We start from the raw sequence: 17,728 nt of genomic DNA, 5'->3' as shown, positions 1-17,728 counted from the left end.
TACATTCATGATGCATCTGTGAAAATTTCACGTAAAGACCACAACTTTTGTATCTGTGGCTGTGTGAGGCGGCGTTTAGTCCCGTGGACCTGTAGATAGGATGTTTGGGCCTGTGGGGGGGTCATAGTGAGGAGCAGTTGCATTTAAAGGGGAGCGCAGGTGAGGCTCATATGGCAACCTCATGGAATACTTTAAAAAGAAATTGGGAGGGACCCTTGTCATGCATGTGGTGAGAGTATTTTTGAAGTACTTTTAAGGGTCACTTGCGAGCCCTGTACCGGTTTGCCCCTTTTTTGTCCTCATCCATCCGTAAGGGAAGTTGTGACAAAGGCATTAACTGAATCTATTGAAGGAATGCCAACTATAAACCAGAAGTTTGTTTATGTATCCATAGACAGCGTTTACACTAAGTGTCAGTAGGACGTTGTCATGGTAAAGACTCAAAAGATCCCTCTTCTTGTGGTTCTTTAAACCAATGTAGGATTTGTGTGTGTACCAGTGTCCAACTCTCTCCTCCAGCTCTCTCAGCAGGTCTTTGTTGAGCTGGTACAACTGAGGCAGGTAGTACAAGATCTGATTGAGGATCCGCTCATCCACCACCGGCTTTCCATTTTGACGGGTTGCCTTGGCAACTGCATCCCGAAAGTCCTGAAAGGATACACATGGATGTTGAATTCTGTAGTTTCCAAGCAGAAACACACACACACACACACACACGTGGAGCTGTCCAGATAGAGTCCGCTGCTGCACAGGAACACCTGGTTATCACCTCATTAACTGTCTGCCACTCGTCCCCCTTTCTCCCCACACCTCTACATGTATGTCATGACCCATCTGACTCAGCGCTTTGGCTCCGTCCAGCGTGCCAATACACACACGGACCTGGAAGGAAGCTGGGAGGCTAGCGGGATTCGAACGTCCGGGTTCGCTCGACTTCATCCACAGCTGAAATCACTGCACTAATCATGTCTAAAAACGGCCACAACAGGCTGCTTTACAGGAGAAACACATACATTGCGCAACAATAAAGCCTATTTTCTTTCTTCTATGTGTTTCCATCATGAGTGTTCTCTTCTAACTGGACTAATGTGACAAATCTAAGCTGAACAATGGCTAACACTAAGCCAAGCCAACATCCCTTAAATACACAAAAATATGCATGTGGAGGAAACTTCTAAACAGAAACACTGGAGTTCTTTTGTTTTTTTACAGTTTCAGGTGAAAAAAATTTCTTTGTGATTCAAGCAAACACTTTTGGAATGTGAAAACACCTGTTAGCAGTAATATGCTAACGAAAATTAGCATACAGTAACTTTTTTGTTCCACGTGAAGATTGCTTGGATGGTATTTTTTAGACAGTTAAATGGAGAACACTTATCATAATGTGCTTTCATCACACACAGAATTATTAGATGAAAGATATCTGATACGTGCCAACTTGTAGGTTTTTTCAGCAGACTCCTGGCCAGTTAAAACACTCCTTGATTTCAGAAACCTCTAAGTAGGTGCGTTTCTATTACACGTATGCGCAAAACTTTAACGAAATGTGGAAAAAAAAAAACAATTTCTCACTTACACTGTTTCCATTCAATCCGGATTATGTGATTAAAAACAAACCAACTCACATGAAAAGTCAATAAAAACACGGAGACAGACGTGAACAATGATTTGCAGCAGATGCATCCAAACGTCTGTCACTGGCTGGGTGATGACTTCTTGTGGCGCCCGCTCTGCAGTGGCCACGGCAGCCAGTTCCTACCAAGAAGCTTATTGCTATCTACAAACTGGCTACATTTGGTCAGACGAATCTTTAAAATAAAAATAAAAATGTTTCCATTGTGAAAACACTTTTGAAATAGTTTTGCAAAATATATCAATTTTGATCTGCCTCAAAAACCTTCTCCAAGCACCAATTTTTTTTTCGAAATTAAAAAAAAAATGCAGTGTTTCCATTTGGCAAATTTATTATCGCAAATCCAATTTGCACAATTTAATAGTCGATGGAAATTCTTTGATTTACCATGACTCTTCAACCGTTAACACAGTTTATGTGTCATTTATATGCAACACTTTACAGTAGTGAGGTGTTTGTGTTTACGCAAATAACTAATAACCAACCGATTCTGATTTCTGTTGGAAATATGTTAACTCTGTAAGGTGTTGATGACTTACGGTAGTTCAGAGAGTGTGTCTGATTTTCTCTGGTTTTGGTTTTGTTTTACTTTTGTAACTTCTACAAGGTATGTGTGGAGTGTCAGCATTTCTGCTGACCTTACAAAACCACCACCTCTAAAATTCTCCAACACACACTACCAGCAGCCTCAGATGGATTCAGCATGGAGAAGGAAAACATGTCAGCTGGAGGACCGACCACAAGTATGCAGCATGGACTCCCCGGCTCACCTCACGACCGTGTGCGGCCACGCCGCCATTCGTTTAAAGCCCCGATAGATTTGGAGGTCGTCTTTATGGCCTGAGGAAGCAGCTGCATCTGGGAGAAGAATGTGACCTGACCTGCTCTTGGTCAAACCTTGCCCCCCACCCCCCCATCAAGACCAACTTACTATAAGGTGCCATGCATACGAAGAGAATGGACAGCTGGACCCTCAATGCAATGACAAAATCTTCATATGTTATTTTTAAGGCCATAAACAAGAAAAATGTCTTTTAAGAAGATTTACTGGTTTGTTACATAATTGAAGAACTTTAGTTTGTACATAAAAGTCTTTATTCTTTGGCTTAGACATATATTGAGTGTTTTCTTATAAGCTAAAGTAACACATTTGGCATGTTTGTCGTCGACTAAAGACCAAAGACTTCATGTTCCTAACCGTCTGTGGTCCAGTGGACCCTTACTTTACCACAGGTAAACTTTTTTACGGTTTCTGTCTTACAATTCATTGTGTTTTGTGTCCTGATTGGTTGTAGACTGTTGTCAATCAATATTCTCCATTCTTTTTCTCTTGTACAGTGCAGAATTTGTAACATGTATCTTCTATTCTGATTTGTTTTTGTTCTATAGTACTGGGCATATTTTTCTTGGAATTTCGAGAGTTTAAACGAGAGACAAAAGTGTAAAAATGTCTGCAGGGAGAGTTTTTCCTGCCTTAAAACCAAAGATGAATACTTTGATGCAGATTCCGCCGATCACAGCTTATTTTTAGAATCATGCTCTCTGTGATAAAGGAGAGACCTCTGTACACGCAAGTGGAAACACAACAGACAAAAACTGACTTCACATAAATCCTTTTCTTTTTCAGGGTTGTCGGTTTTACTGGTCTTACATTGGAGTAAATTATCAAAGTGATTTTTATTGTTTTCTGGTGTTTTCTCATTGAAAAAATGATTGACAGTGTTAAATTTCTCAGAAGTACTATTTCCCTCTTTTTTCTGCTGAATATAAATCTAGATAAAAACATAATCGGTAACATCAAACAGCCTCTGGGATCAGCTTGGGAACCATTTGGTGGTTTAACCCCAGTATAACCTCTTCATGCTGAGTGTCAAGCAAGGCGGCATTGGGTCCCATTTTTACAGTCTTTGGTGTGACCAGACCGTGGTTTTGAACTCACGACCTCCGGGACCACTGAGCTCCCATGTACAGAGTATATCCAAAAAGTTGAAAATGACATTCAGGGACAAAAAAAAATTCAGATTTTACTGGTGTTAATCTGATTTTTTAAGCTTAAGGCAATAACCTGTTTTAAACCAGGCAGATCTTTTTTTTTATATAGTTAAATTTGTTTGACACGGACATTAAACTCTGTCTGAAGATCAAAATCAGAGTTTGTCATATTTCTGATAGAGACTTTGCCGCAGTTCCTCTGATTATAACCCTTCTATATTCTACTATTTTCAATTTGTAAGAAATCTTTAAAGTTACAATATGTGTGCTACCAAAAAAAATCTACCTTCATGTGAGTATTCTAGCAGAGTTCACAAAGCTGGAATAGTTTCATAAGATCCTGTAGACACATTTATGGCATTAGGTCTTGTTATTCATTTAAAAAATACAACTTTGGACCAGTAAGCCAATGAGAAGACAGCTGGTACAAAGCAGCTATTTCATTACCCTTCTATTTGTCCTAACTGAAGTTAAACCAATCACAATAGGCATGACATCAGCAGAGGCGGGACTTCAACCAAAACAGTTCAAATATGTGGAGAAGTGAGGGGAGCAAATAATATTGACTTCATTTGAGCTTTTTTGAACTAGTGTAGTTATTATTGCTGATGTAAAGATGCATTATTGTGAATAAAATGTGTGTTTTAATACACCAAACACCTTCTGATTGAGCCACCACCTTCAAGACACCCGATCATCCAGCAACTTTCAAACGTTTCAAATAAACTTTTAGCAGATTGTCAAACCTCTAATCACAATTAAGATCTGTGAGGCCACAAAAGCACAAGAACATCAACAGACCATAAGTATGTCTCTGTAATCACAGCTGAGCAGAACGATGACACTTACAATATGGAGAAGCTTCAGGACGTCCACAAACCTGATAAAAAAGCACAAATCCATCAGTCATAAACCATTCCAGCACACGAGGGGCAGCAGGATTTGGTTGGTTTTCTTTGCTCTGAGGCACTCACACTTTCTCTGAGCTCATGATTTCCTGGGCGATGTGCACCACCTTCTTCCTCTTCATCTCATCCTCCTGCTGGAAGATCAGAAACACAAACAGTGAGGAGACTCCCCAAAGGTGCAAACACCTCAACAGGTGAGCGTTCACTCACAGCTTCGCTGCAAACAACCATTACTGGATTTATTCGACTTTCTCTCGGACTTAAATGGGCAGCAGCTGCTCTGTCTCCATCTGTCCTGCTGACTCTGTTTGCTGCTAGATGGTAATGGGTGTGTGTGTGTGTGTGTGTGTGTGTGCATGGGGGGGGGGTCTGAGTGACTTAAATTGGGCAGCGACCTTGGCCCCCGGTTGTGCCCACTGATTGTTCTGGAGCTTGAGCTTGTGATACGCCAGAGTCCCCGGAGGCGTCACACAGGGTTGTTGACAGTATCGTGGAGAGGGTCACAAAGGACGAACACTCAACCAGGGAGCTATTCCTGAACCTGCAGCCCCCCCCCCACCCCCACCCACTGACTGGGGTAACACGCACAAACCCGCGAGGCTGCAGCCGCTGGAGTCCCGTCCCATGAGCGGTAGAGGATTGACGTTTGAAGGGAGTCTGTCTGTGCGGCACCGCAGAAACCTTTTGGTCCCAACAACCATTTTTGGGCTCTACACTTTGTGTCGTCCAGTGTGTATTTTTTTCCATCTGAGAGCGCGAGTGTGTGCTTTCCTGCACACATAAAGTGGGGCAATTAGTCAGGCACCAATTGTGCAAGTTCTCCCACTTAAAAAGATAAGAGAGGCCTGTAATTTCCAGGTATAACTCAACTATGACAGACATAATGAGAAAAAAGCCAGAAAATCACATTGTCTGATTCTTAAAGAATTTATTTGTAAATTATGGTGGAAAATAAGTATTTGGTCACCTATAAATAAGCCAGATTTCTGGCTCTCAGAGACCTGTAACTTCTTCTGTAAGAGGATCCTCTGTCCTCCAGTGGTTACCTGTATTAATGGCTCCTGTTTGAGCTGGTTACCTACATAAAAGACGCCTGTCCACAACCTCAAACAGTCCCACTCCAAACTCCACCACACCAGAAACAACATTATTGACGACTGAATCTGTAACAAGTAAGCAGCTTGGTGTAAAGAAATCAACTGTGGTAGCAATTACTAGGAAATGGAAAACATACAAGACCACTGAGAATCTCCCTCCATCTCTCTGCAAGATCTCACCCCCGTGGGGTCAAAATGATCACAGGAACGATGAGCAAAAATCCCAGAACTCCTCGTGGGACCTAGTAAATAACGTGCAAAGAGCTGGGACCAAAGTAACAAAAGCTACCATCAGTAACACACTACGCCACCAGGGACTCAACCCCTGCAGTGCCAGACGTGTCCCCCCCACTAAAGCCAGTAGATGTGCAGCCCCGTCTAAAGTTCGCTAGAGAGCGCAAGCATCTGTATTATTATTATGACTTTTTTTTTACCTGGCTAGTTTATAAATCGATCAAAGATAAAATTTTGAAAATAAATCACGAGTTTTTGAATTTTCCAAGTGACATTGAGTTTTTGGATTGAATTTTATTCTTCCTCACATGAACAAAGTCACTCGTCATGGCAGCTCAAAGAAAAAAAAACAAGTTATAGTACAATTACAACTATCGGACCAAACAAGCAAAGAAGAAAATAGATACAAGAATGATTGTGCAAATGTGTGCAGATTTTGTGCATATTTGGATGAGCTGGTCATGCAGACGAGTCGTGCAGTCTGATGGCGGTGGGAATGAAAAGACCTGGAGTAGCGCTCGTCTGAGTCTGTCGCTGAAGGAACTTCTCAGTCCCTCCACGGTTGTCTGCAGCGCTTGAGAGCTGTGGTTTGTGATGGAACTGAGCTCGGTCAACATCCTCCTCTCACCCACAGAGTCCAGGGAGAAGCCCAGGACAGAGGTGGACATGTTGATGAGCTCACCTCAGACAGGTGTGTTTCTGCTTCAGTTTAGCACATCAGCCGGGTCATTCTGGCTCGGTAGCTTCAAGTGTTAACTAGACTTAGCTCCTATAGACTAAGGCAGAGGTGGGCACTGAGGGCCGCATTCCTGCATGTTTTCCAGCATACCCTGCTCTGGCATGTTCTAATTGGCTGGACACACCTGAACCAGGTAATCAGCCATGAGTAGGGCAAGATTATTGGCTGGACACACCTGAACCAGGTAATCAGCCATGAGTAGGGCAAGACTATCTGGAAATCATGCAGACACACCGGCCCTCGAGGCTTGGAATTGCCCACCCCTGGACTAAGGTCATATGTTCCCACGCAAAGAAATGAATTTTTCCTCAAAAAAATGTGAAATTATTTTCCAGTTCTAGAAAAACGTATCAAAATAATACAGCATGGCCGTCTCCAACACTTCAGTACAAATAATAATAAATCAAGAGAGTCCTGGACCTCCTTAAATTCTGCCACAATGATTTAGAAACGCACAAACCTCTGTGCTTCTTAGAAAACTGTGAGTTATATTGCCTCAGCTGTATTACATTACGCCCTTCTGCAATGACAAATCCTACACAAGAGACTTCCTGACAGGAACGATCTCTGGATCCAAGAGAAAACTGTTGTTGTGATGGGGAACGGCACTTTTGACTCAGCTTTTTTAAAACTGCAAGCTGGAGCTCCTTCTTTACAACATGTATGTCCTAAATTGTGTTAAGAAAATATATAAACATCAAAATGAGCTAAATTCATCACGATTGTTAAAATCATGAAGGTGAGACGACTCTGATAGCTGTATTTTATTGGAGCCAACAACAAATATAATCAAAAACTCTTAGTTATAGCTCCATACCGAGCAATACAGTTTTTGGTGCTATCTCAATAAGGAAGATCTACCTTGAAACAGATACGCTGAGTTGTTATGTCACTCATAGCTAAATAGCCTGCCTTTCTTTTTAGCCAATCACATCCATATTTAAGACTGCCAGCTCTCCTCCACTCTTTTCTTCATATGCACTTTTTTCTGTTTCACAAAGAAATCTTTCCTGGACTTCCTAGTATCTCTATTGACATAAAACCCTTGTTATGCCTAATCTTGAACCTAAATGTGTAATATTTTCGTGACGTGTTGTAAAAGTGCTATATAAATAAAGGTTGATTTGATTTGAATGCTGTATACTGTGTATTAATGTAACACTTTCCATGTTTATTAAAGGCAACAAGAATCAAATTAGAGGAAATTTAATCAAACTGATTGGATTTAGTTTAAAAAAGCTTTTGCATCGTCCAACAAAGCTGCAGTCAATAACCAATCAGGTTTCAGCAAGCAGGAAGTGACTCTTCTAACACCACGAGTGAAGCTCCAAGTCATTTTCTGGCAAACATTAGCCAACAGAATTCAGCCTGAGATTCAGATCTGAGATGTGATGAAGACATCAGCCTGACCCTCATCATCCAAACAGCACCTTAAGAGATTATGGTCACTTTAGCAACTCCGTCTGGGCTCACACTTATGAATATATGTGTTTGTTGGTGAGTGTTTAAGCTAAAAGGTCTGATGATTCATTTAAAAAGCAGAGGAGACTGTTTCTCCTGGGGTGACCACACACAGATGTTCAAAGGAACAGGCCGGCGCCGTAAACCGGAATCCAGCTTTTACCGGCTGAGTCACCGGCTTTGAGGAGCACGGAGATGATCAGTCATCATCGCAAACACCTCAGCTTTAATGTCACAACTCCTTCAAGACTCCGATTGAACTGCAGCACCTGTCTGTCGGCCTCGTCCAGGTGCTCTTTGCTGCAGGTGGAGCTGTTGTCTTCTTCATCTGAGCTGTGCATCTCCTCCTCCTCTTCCTCGGAATGGACATCGTACTCCAAGCAGCTGCTGTTTGCCACAACACAAAGAAAAAACGGACTGTGAGACACAGACAAAAGGGGCGGCCTTACTTCAAAAAAATGGTGTTTGAAAGACAAACAGGGCAGGGCTGCAGACCCCCCCCCCCCCCCCCCAAAAAAAAAAAAGAAAGAAAGAAAAACAACCTCCTGCAACAAATAAAAGATTAACTGATGCTTGAGCAACATGGTGGAAACAGCCACAGAGCAAACTGTGCAAATAATGAGTCAATACGGTCAAATGACCACAGGTCTGGTTAAGAGGAGGCTAGAAGATGGAGATCAAAGAAAAACAACAATGGAGACGGAGGCGTGGTGGAACGCTCAGAAGCAGAGCGCATGGCGCTACGCTAACACCAGTGGAACAAGTGTGACGTCACCCATAGAAACCAAATGAAGTCAATTCAGTCGCCTTCTTTTTGGGACCCAGACGCCAACTTTTTTAGATTTATTTTTATATTCCGGACACCAACATGTTTGACCAAATGCCAGTAAACAGCGATTGGTCCAAGTCGGTCATCTTTCCAGGGTAAAACTGAACTAAAAGAAGAATTAAATGAAACATTTAAGGCTAAAGTCTTTAGAACTTTAACATTTTGCCCTTTTTACATTCATATTTTTTACTTCAAGTGATTTTTTTTTTAGAGGAACGTTTTAATCCACATTATAATTATATTGTGGTGCCAGAAACGAATCCATAAAAACATTTTTACTTCTCATTTGAACCTTTGCGTCAAACAACACAGGTTCGATTCCTTCCACCGGGACGTTGCCTGTCAACCGACAGTCCCTTCTCATCTGAAGAAGCGGGACGATGTCTGGAATGACAACTACGCTCAAACTCCAGAAATGCTCCTCTCCAATCCTGGCTGGCGTCGAGCGGGGGGGCTCGACGCCTCCATTTCCTTTGCAGTTTTTCACCTTAAACCCCCAGAACACGCTCTCTCCCTCTTTGTCCTCCTTCTCTGTCTCTGCAGTGGAGAAATCCAGCCCTGTGGGTCAGGCACAGAGCGCCGCTTGTTTACAGCTCCGGGCTGCTTACATAAACCTAACGGGCCAAGATGCCTGGCAAAAACACTACAGATTCCCTCCGACCGGCTCTGCATACCAGACAGCATTAAGAAGCAGAGCACATCCTGAATGTTTGCACCCTGACCCCGTCACTTGGAGAGTCCTGTTGTGAGCAGAAGAGGCAAAAAATGCCACAAAAAAAACAACAATCATGAATGCAACACGCATGAAAACTGATGCTCAGGGGTCTGCAGAGCTCTGAAACTACAAATCTAGTAAATGTCAATTCAGGAAAGTTCTGTGAGAAAATGAAAAGTTCTGCAGCTCTGAAGCAGCTCGTTGTTTTGGTTTGAGCTGTCAGGTTTTTGAAAAAGAAGCAGACGACAAATTCATTAGATTAAACAATTCCAAATGGATCCCAGCGGGACAAGAAACCTGCAACCTAAAGGCAACAGTTTGAACTTGAAACATTTTTTTATAACATCTAATATCAACGCATTAAATAACGCACTTCTCTGAGATGTATCCAGTTACTGAGGAGGAAAAAAAAACCTGTTTGTTTTGTTGTAGGCAATTCAAACAGATCCACTTTGATCTCCCAGGTTCAAGTTTTTAAATAAAGTGAGAATGAAAATTTAAAAAATGTAGGCAATTATCGGTGATAACCGTCTCCCGTTAGAAATAAGCCGACCGGTTTCGATCCAGATTCCAGGTCAGACGAGGAAAACAAAGACGTCCGTGGATTTGGTCGTCTATCGGTGGATGCATCAGAATGGAGCGGAGCAGGGAGCTGGTGGCCTGGCCCGGGCCGGGCCGGGCCGGCGTTGATTTTCAATGTCACAAATACGATCTTTTTTTTTCGTCTGCTCCTAATTCACCACAATTTAAATAAAGAAATAAATAAAAGTTTAGGCTCAATTGGTTTAATATATGACCTCCATCGTGAGAAAAATGCCACAAGAACATGTTTCAATAGACTGAGCAAAAAACCTGTTTGGATTAGAAAATACACAATTGAGCCGTATCAATTAAGATTAAAACAGCAATTATGAAAAAGAATGTAATCGTCAAGAAAACTTGATTTTGCGGCAGAACCCACAAATTCCATTTTTTTTAAATTCTTTAGTTTTATTATTTTTTGGCCACTGTTAATTTCTCCTACTCAAAACGAACAACAACCAAAAAAGTCCAATTAACCTTAAAAGTCCAGAATAAAATTGTTCTGGAGTTCTCCAGGGTTAAGACTAGAATGTCTCAAATCTAAAGAAAAGTAGGAGAATGAACTAGGAGAGCGTGTGGTTGATGTTCCCGCGCTGCTGAGTCAGCTGGTGTTAAAGCAGCTGGAGGTTTTAGGAGTCCAGAGGAAAAAGGTTTTATGAGGATTTAGTTTAGAGAGTTTCAGAAAAAAACAAAGTGACCATCGAGGTTAATGTAGAGCCCTGCAACTATTGGCTTTCACACAACAAAAAGTCATATTAAGATTTATATTTAATAAATCAAAGAGCTGCAGAAGTTTTCTCCCTGAACGTTTTCCCTTTTCCATGTTTATTTTACGTTTGATTTGTCATCTTTATTTGGGCAGATGACAAATGGTAGATTTACTCAAACTGCAGCTAGAAGGAAAAAGCCAGAGAGCGATGAGGTTAAGACGAGGGTAAACGCGGTGCGAGGGCGGCCGGGCTGCGGAGGAGGAGGCTGGTGGTTTATTTTCCCAGTTCTACAGAGCGGTGTGGCGTTTTTCTGCGATTCTCAGACATTTCCTGCTCCGGCCGCTGAAAATAACCCACAGGAAAACAGGCCGGCTTCGCTGCACATCCACGCTCTGCTCAAACCCAACGCCACAGCCTGCGAGGTAAACGAACCTGTGCAGCCTGGACACAGCCTAGAGGGCAGAGGTCAACGCTGTTTGTAGCTCACATCCACTTTCAGGCTCTTTTTCTCTCCTAAGCTAACAAAGACAAAGCATTCCTATTTGTTTGGGAAAGTCTACTGCCCAAAATCACCTGAGATGGAACTCAGATGCCTCAGATGCCCCTCCCACTACCCGCTGTGCTGTTTAACGGTGGTCTCCAACCTTTTTCAGGCCGGACAACACTTTCACAGTGCGTACAAGGAGGATGTGGGAGTCCGATGTTTTTTAAACTTTTGTTCACTAGATTTCCTGTAGGAATGATTCAAATGTGAACTAGATTTTCCTTTATCCCATAATTGTCAAAGTGGAAGCTCAAAAATCAAGCGCCAACTTCAGCCTCGTCTGAATTTTAAAGTGTAACAAGAACAAAAAGTTCATTAAAACTGGACTTCTGTAAATTTATTAAACGTGAATCCATAATTTGTGCAACTTTATTAGCAGCATCCTCGTAACATTAGACAGATGGTTGCCGAATATTTTGCACTACTATTATGGTCTGTAAACTATCCACATTTGGAGTACAGACTACTGGTTTTTGTCTGTGCAGTGCAGCTTTCTTTTATTTTGAAGTCCACGGCTCTTCTTCCGTTTCCTCTCTGGCTCTTTTCTGCACAAAGAAACTTTCCAAATATGTTTGTTTTTTGTCAACTCTGCTAGATTGGGGGGGTTCAATTTAGCGGTTGGCGCAGCCGCTTTGAGGAAGTAGCGGATGGATTTAAGACACGTGACTGAGCGACTTGACATGTGTCAAGAATGACGGATGTGATGATGGATCCACATTAAAACTTCCTTCAGAATCAGATGATGAATAAAGTGGAACAAATGTAGGTTGTGTTTTTACCAGCTGTCCCACAGAGGGTTGGGGACCACTGCTGCTGCTTCAGGAGCTTACAGGACAGACAGTGCGGGAGCCTTACCTCTCGCACTCGTGGTCCTGGCATCTGGGATACGGATCCTGGACCTCGTAGATGTCCGAGTCAGATGAGTCGTGCGACCAGCCCAGTCTGGCGCTGTGAAACGGCAGGTTCATATACTCGGGGATCTCCTCGTACAGAGGCACGTTCTCATACTCCACCGACTCCTCGACCCCTTCCCCACAAAGGTCGGCCTCCCCGATGCAGCTGCTGGGTCGCCCCAAACTTCTCTCCCCGCCGTTTGACTCCAAGCTGGTACAGTCCAGCGACTGGCCCCCCTTGGCCAGCAGCTTTGGCAGCATCTTCATCGACAGGCGGAGCTCTAGCAGCTTCCGGAAGGAGAGGCTCCTCTTTTGGGGGTCCGCCCGGGTCGCCAGGTCAGCTGCGGAGAAGGACTGCGCTCTCTGCTTGGACCCCAGGACGGGGGCTCGGCTCTTTGGTGGCATGCTGCTCCTGGAGGGGATCTGCCGGCTGAAGAATGTCACGCAGGGTCGCTTGAACCGCCAGTGGCTTTTCTCCTGGGGAGGAGCCGGCAACTCCCTCATGGGGGTGTTGGCGTGCGGGGGAGCAGGGGGACAGATGGAGGGGGGAGGCGCGGCCGGAAGGCTGTGCCTCTGGGGTTTCCGAGGTGGTGCCCGCGGGGACTGCTGATCCTCGGCTGAGAGGGCCCTCCTGCTGGCGCTCAGCGGCGCCTGGCAGCCCAGCTTGATCTGTTTGGGGAGGCTGTGGGTGACGGGGTAACGCTCAAAGTCTCCGTACCCGTCCTCCTCATCCTCCTCCACCCGCTGCGCCTCCACCTCCTTACCGTAGCCCGTCGAGTTCGGCTGTGGAAGCTGGTCCAACGAGTGGGAGTTCTTTTTGTGGAGGGAGGGGGGGGTGTAGACTGTTCTCTGCAGGCGTGGTGAGAGAGAGGTCTGTCGCGGGGGTGGGACAGGAGTGTCATCGTCCCCCGAGTCTTTCGGGGGTTCCGGGTCCCCGTTGGCTGGAATCTCGGAGCTCACAGAAAGACGAGCCAAACTCAGTTTCCTCTCAGCTCCTTGGGTCTCAGGAGCTCCGTCCTCCTCCACCGGATCCTGGGGGCCGCTCTCCACCCTGTCCTGCCTCATCAGGCCGTGCTTCTTGTTTTTACGCGGTTGAGGGACCGGAAGAGGCTTACTGGGGGGAGCAGGGACCTGCAGATCGAGCTGAGGAGGCGCTTTGCTGACGGGGTCACTGTGTTCTACCTGAGCGAGTTCCTCGGAAGAGCTGAGAGGAGAGATCCTCCAGCTGTGGATGCTGCCTGCAGCATCATGGGGGGGCGAAGGGTCCGCTACCTCAGCGCTCTGCGCCGCCGTCAGCTCCTCAGCTGTTGAGCGATCGGGTTCCTGCTCCTTGACTGCTTCCAAAACGTCTCCCCTCTGTTCCACAGTCCCCGGGGCCTCGTTGTTCTCCGGCCTCCGGACTGCGTTCCTGTGTCTTTGAGGTTTATCTTTGGGCTTCCTGCTCATCCGCCCTCCTCCGCCCTTATCAACAGCAGCCCCCCTGTTGTCACGAGGTTCTTCCCTCTCCTCGGACTGGGTTTCTGCCGGTCCCTCCGAGGAAACCCCGTTCTGCAGCGGCTCTTTGTGGCCCTCAGCCGCATTCCCGTTTTCCAGAGGGCGACACTGGAAACAGTCGCCCCGCCCACAGGAGCAGGTGGGAATGATGTAATCCGATTCATGCCTCCTAGATATAATCCCATTCCTGGAGTTGAGGAGAAGGAGGTTATCATCTAAAGTCTCCTGCTGCTCCTCAGACAGATTAAGGGGTTCAGCGGGTTTGGGAGGCGGCGGCGGCGAAACGGGGGGAGGGGAACCTTTGGCTCTGGGGAGACATGGTTTGGGGGCAACAGCCGGTTTTGCCCTCTTGAGCGTGGCAGGTGAGGTTTGGGAAACTGATGAAGACTGTGAAAGTGGACCTGGCTTGGGGGGGATGGGTGGGGGGGCGGGCTTTGATGTGGCTGGAAGTTTAGGTTTGGGAGCTAAAGGAGGCTTCTTCACACCTGCGTCAGACGAGAAGAGAGGAAGAAGTTGAAACGAGCCGTGAAGCGGAGCAGACTTCAAACCTCCCCGCTCAAATTCAGGAGGGACAGCTGCACGCGGGAGGAGGGACTTAGGTCAAAAGGTCATTCTTAGGGGTAAAATGGGAAGGACTGAGGGTCCTAGTCCTGTGTAAAATAAATCTAGAGATCAAATTAAGCTGAGAGAAAAAAAAAGGTTGTGTCTCGACCGCCTAACTACCTATAAACCCCATTTGACATTTTTTCGGGGCGTCAGAATCTAAAATGTCAAAATCCAGAGCTCTGGAAATTACCCAGAAGTCTCTGCAAAAGCAATGTTGATGCATTGTACAGCATTTGTATTGAAAAAATACTTATATTTATTACGTTTTTACCTCATGTGATGTCGTATTTGGGTTAAAAAAAGAAGAAGAAAGAAAGAAGCATGTGTCCCAATGGCATTAAAATCCAAGACACTGGAGAGTCACACTATTGGACTGTTTTGCTACACTATTGTTTATTTATTCAAAACACTTTCATTTTCAGAACATACTTTTTATGACAGAAAAACTATAAAAAAATGTCCACATTTCTAAGGCGGTACAATCTTTTTAGATTTATTTTAAGTGGATCAGTACTGATCCGTAAAATCAATGGATTTGTTTTCCTTGAAAACCTTTTTACCTTCAAAATGAAGCCTAGACAATGTATTTTCCGTTTTGTTTTTTTTTCTAAAACATACACTTTAGTGATTCTGATACTTGTGACCCTGAAATGGACTGGCGGCCTGTCCAGGGTGTTCCCCGCCTTCACCTAACAGTAGCTAGGATAGGCTCCAGCAACCCTGTGACCCTGAAAGGGGTACAGCGGGTTGAGATAAAGGAGAGCTGCATGGATTCTGATACTGCAGGTCTTCTTTACCCAGTTTAAAACACAACTTTGGTCTAAATTCTGTTTCATAAAAAGACCAGCTTGGTTCAGAAATTTAATGAATACGGAATTACATTAAATGGTAAATTGGCAGTTGTTTGCATCCCTGTTTTCATTTTTACATGTAAACATTCTCTGCTTGTTAAAGAGTTTGACACCTTTCGTATGATTAACCAAATAATTTAATAGAAGTCCCACTCCGATCATTTAGTGGTCTTTTAATTACGATTCTAGGACGTAGTTGCTGCCGTTTGTGAGCAGGACTGTTAATCTGGAACAACCCCATCCCCCCTTCCCATCCCCATTCCTGAGGGCTCTGAGCTGGAAGCTTGTGACCCGGCCAGCGTATTTTCTACATAGGGCTGGGCAATATCCAATTTTATTTTTTTATGTCAGGTGATAACGATATAATGCAAATAACAATAATGTTTTTGTCAAGTTTGAACACTCTGCTCATAAGAGAAATGTGCAATCATCAGCAGGTTGTTTAGCTGTATATTTATTTCCTATCACACTTTAAAGATAACAGATGCACTAAAAAACCATTAAGCAACAGTTTTGTTTTCAAATAAGAAAAGGCATTTATACTACAAACTAAACTGAAAATTAAAGCAAAAGCCTTCAAGTTATTGAATAAAGAAACACTCAGAAATGCAATTTTAAGCTTAATTTTCTCTAAATATGTCATCGTGAGAATAACACTGCATGCTAAAAACACCATTTTCATCAGAGTGGGTCTTTAAAAGCTGTCATTCAAAGTAATTAAACCTACAGATTAAGTTTTATTTTATTTTTCTTGACTTAAAGCCATTTAAAAAAGTGTTTTGACTTGTTTAAAAAGTAACATTTATTATTAATAATTTATTAGGTTATAGTTTAAAACATATCAAACATTTTTTAAACATAAAAAACAAATTGTTTATAATTGATCATTGATTATTTTTTTACATTTGGTACAGATCATGCAATTGTGACAAATTAGACCTGTTGGCTCCACCAGGGGATTAAACTGCATAATTAAATCAAATCACGGTGTTTTTATGAAAAGACACAGAAAGATGACCGAAACAGTTAATTGTGACTAAATGCCACTTTTTCCAGCCTTCTGGCGTAAACTTTACGCAGGCAGACACCACGAGAAGTGGAGTCATCGAGCGGATGTTTCCGAAAAGGCCAACCACCAAAAACCGCTCCGCCGATGCGCGCGTGCTGCTCCTCCCCGGACCGAACTCCGTCCAAAAATCTCCCACTTTAAGCTTTTTTTTTTCATTTATAAACACATAGCACAAGCTGTAAAACGACATTAATTATTCCGGATGTTCTATTAGGGGCAGCTTTTTAAATTCGGGTATATTTGTTTTAAACAAAACAAGTTTTTTGCCACAAAACAAACGACAAAAAAATCCACTGTGTGACGAACGGCGAGTGAGTCTAGTTAGTTTAGCTGTTTGTTTGCCTTTCGGCTATAGACTGACTTTGCAAGCACATGCTAAACACAGATTACAGGTAATTACATATTTTCTCCAAGTTTTATCGCCTCAGGCAAAGCAAAAAAACATTAGACGGACATTTTTTCTTTGCAAACGAGCTTCATCTGACAAGAAACACTAGTAAATTGATACCCTGTAAATGACGAAAACGGTACTAAAAGACACTTTTGTTGGTGCAAAACCCCTTAGAACGTTAAACATGGCAGCTTGATATCAACTCCTACTTGTTGCATCAACAGCTCGACAGATGTTTTAAGACAAAGGATTTAACCCCTCCAGCTGCAGCAGAGCAGATATAACTAAGACGGTTGGTTTTTCGGTGGAGAAATATGAAAGCACTGAGATCCAGGTCGAGTCCGTTCACTTTTATATTCCCTTCGAGAGCTGTTATTAAGAAAACTGTAATTTGTGGTTGTGGGGGCAATGGAGTGGATGCTGTTACTGGAAAAAGCCCCATCCTCATCATGTATGACCAATAAACTATCACAAATATTCACATTTGGGGAAGGAAACTACAACTGCAAAGTGATCCTCTCGCTAGGTTAGCTGCTCCTCGACACAAACCTGTGCTCATGACTCCCGACTTGCTCCTTTCTCCATGAGCAAATTTACGTTCAATGGAATTGCAGGAAAAACGTCGTTTTTTCCTCCGTCGACAGCATTGTCAGCGTGGAAACGGCCGCAGTGGGATCCCCGGTAGATCCACGGTCACTGTTCCTTATCTCTCCAGCGTACACGGGGATAAAGCCTGGACGACTGTTACTTTTTCCATTTTTCGAAGTTTTCAGCCACGGTGCTTTTCCAAGCGGATTGATCAAAAGACCGGGAGAGTCTTCCAGTAATTTCCGGTTGAATGTTTCAAAATAAATATTTTATCTTGAAAGATACGCGTAATCCATTGTTGTGTTGCGCCAATATATATAATTTGACTATATAAGTGTTTAGCAATATATTTTTACTAGAACAGATTAAACCCAATCTATTTAAGCAACTCT

The 17,728-nt window shown here is 43.6% G+C and overlaps 1 protein-coding gene across 4 annotated transcripts in view; it reads right to left on the bottom strand.

Annotated features, from left to right (window-relative positions):
• The window catches only part of fgd6 (FYVE, RhoGEF and PH domain containing 6), a 31,200-nt gene extending 13,555 nt beyond the window's left edge, over nt 1–17,645 (bottom strand). Inside the window, exons 1-6 of one of the 4 annotated variants that reach the window (XM_011491292.3) lie at nt 17,298–17,645; nt 12,300–14,316; nt 8,334–8,451; nt 4,600–4,667; nt 4,475–4,505; nt 497–648 (exon numbers count right to left, since the gene is read on the bottom strand). In XM_011491292.3, coding sequence (XP_011489594.1) covers nt 497–648; nt 4,475–4,505; nt 4,600–4,667; nt 8,334–8,451; nt 12,300–14,316; nt 17,298–17,307 — 2,396 coding nt within the window. In that variant the 5' untranslated portion in view covers nt 17,308–17,645. The remainder of the gene's footprint in view (nt 1–496; nt 649–4,474; nt 4,506–4,599; nt 4,668–8,333; nt 8,452–12,299; nt 14,317–17,297) is intronic. The other 3 variants (XM_011491293.4, XM_020714125.3, XM_078941817.1) reach the window with 3 other exon arrangements.
• Nucleotides 17,646–17,728: the final 83 nt, after the last annotated feature.

Source organism: Oryzias latipes, chromosome 23, assembly GCF_053564925.1.
Source record: "Oryzias latipes strain Hd-rR chromosome 23, Olatipes_Hd-rR_3.1".
In the NCBI taxonomy this organism is placed as follows: Eukaryota; Metazoa; Chordata; class Actinopteri; order Beloniformes; family Adrianichthyidae; genus Oryzias; species Oryzias latipes.
This window is presented reverse-complemented; position numbering and strand designations above follow the sequence as displayed.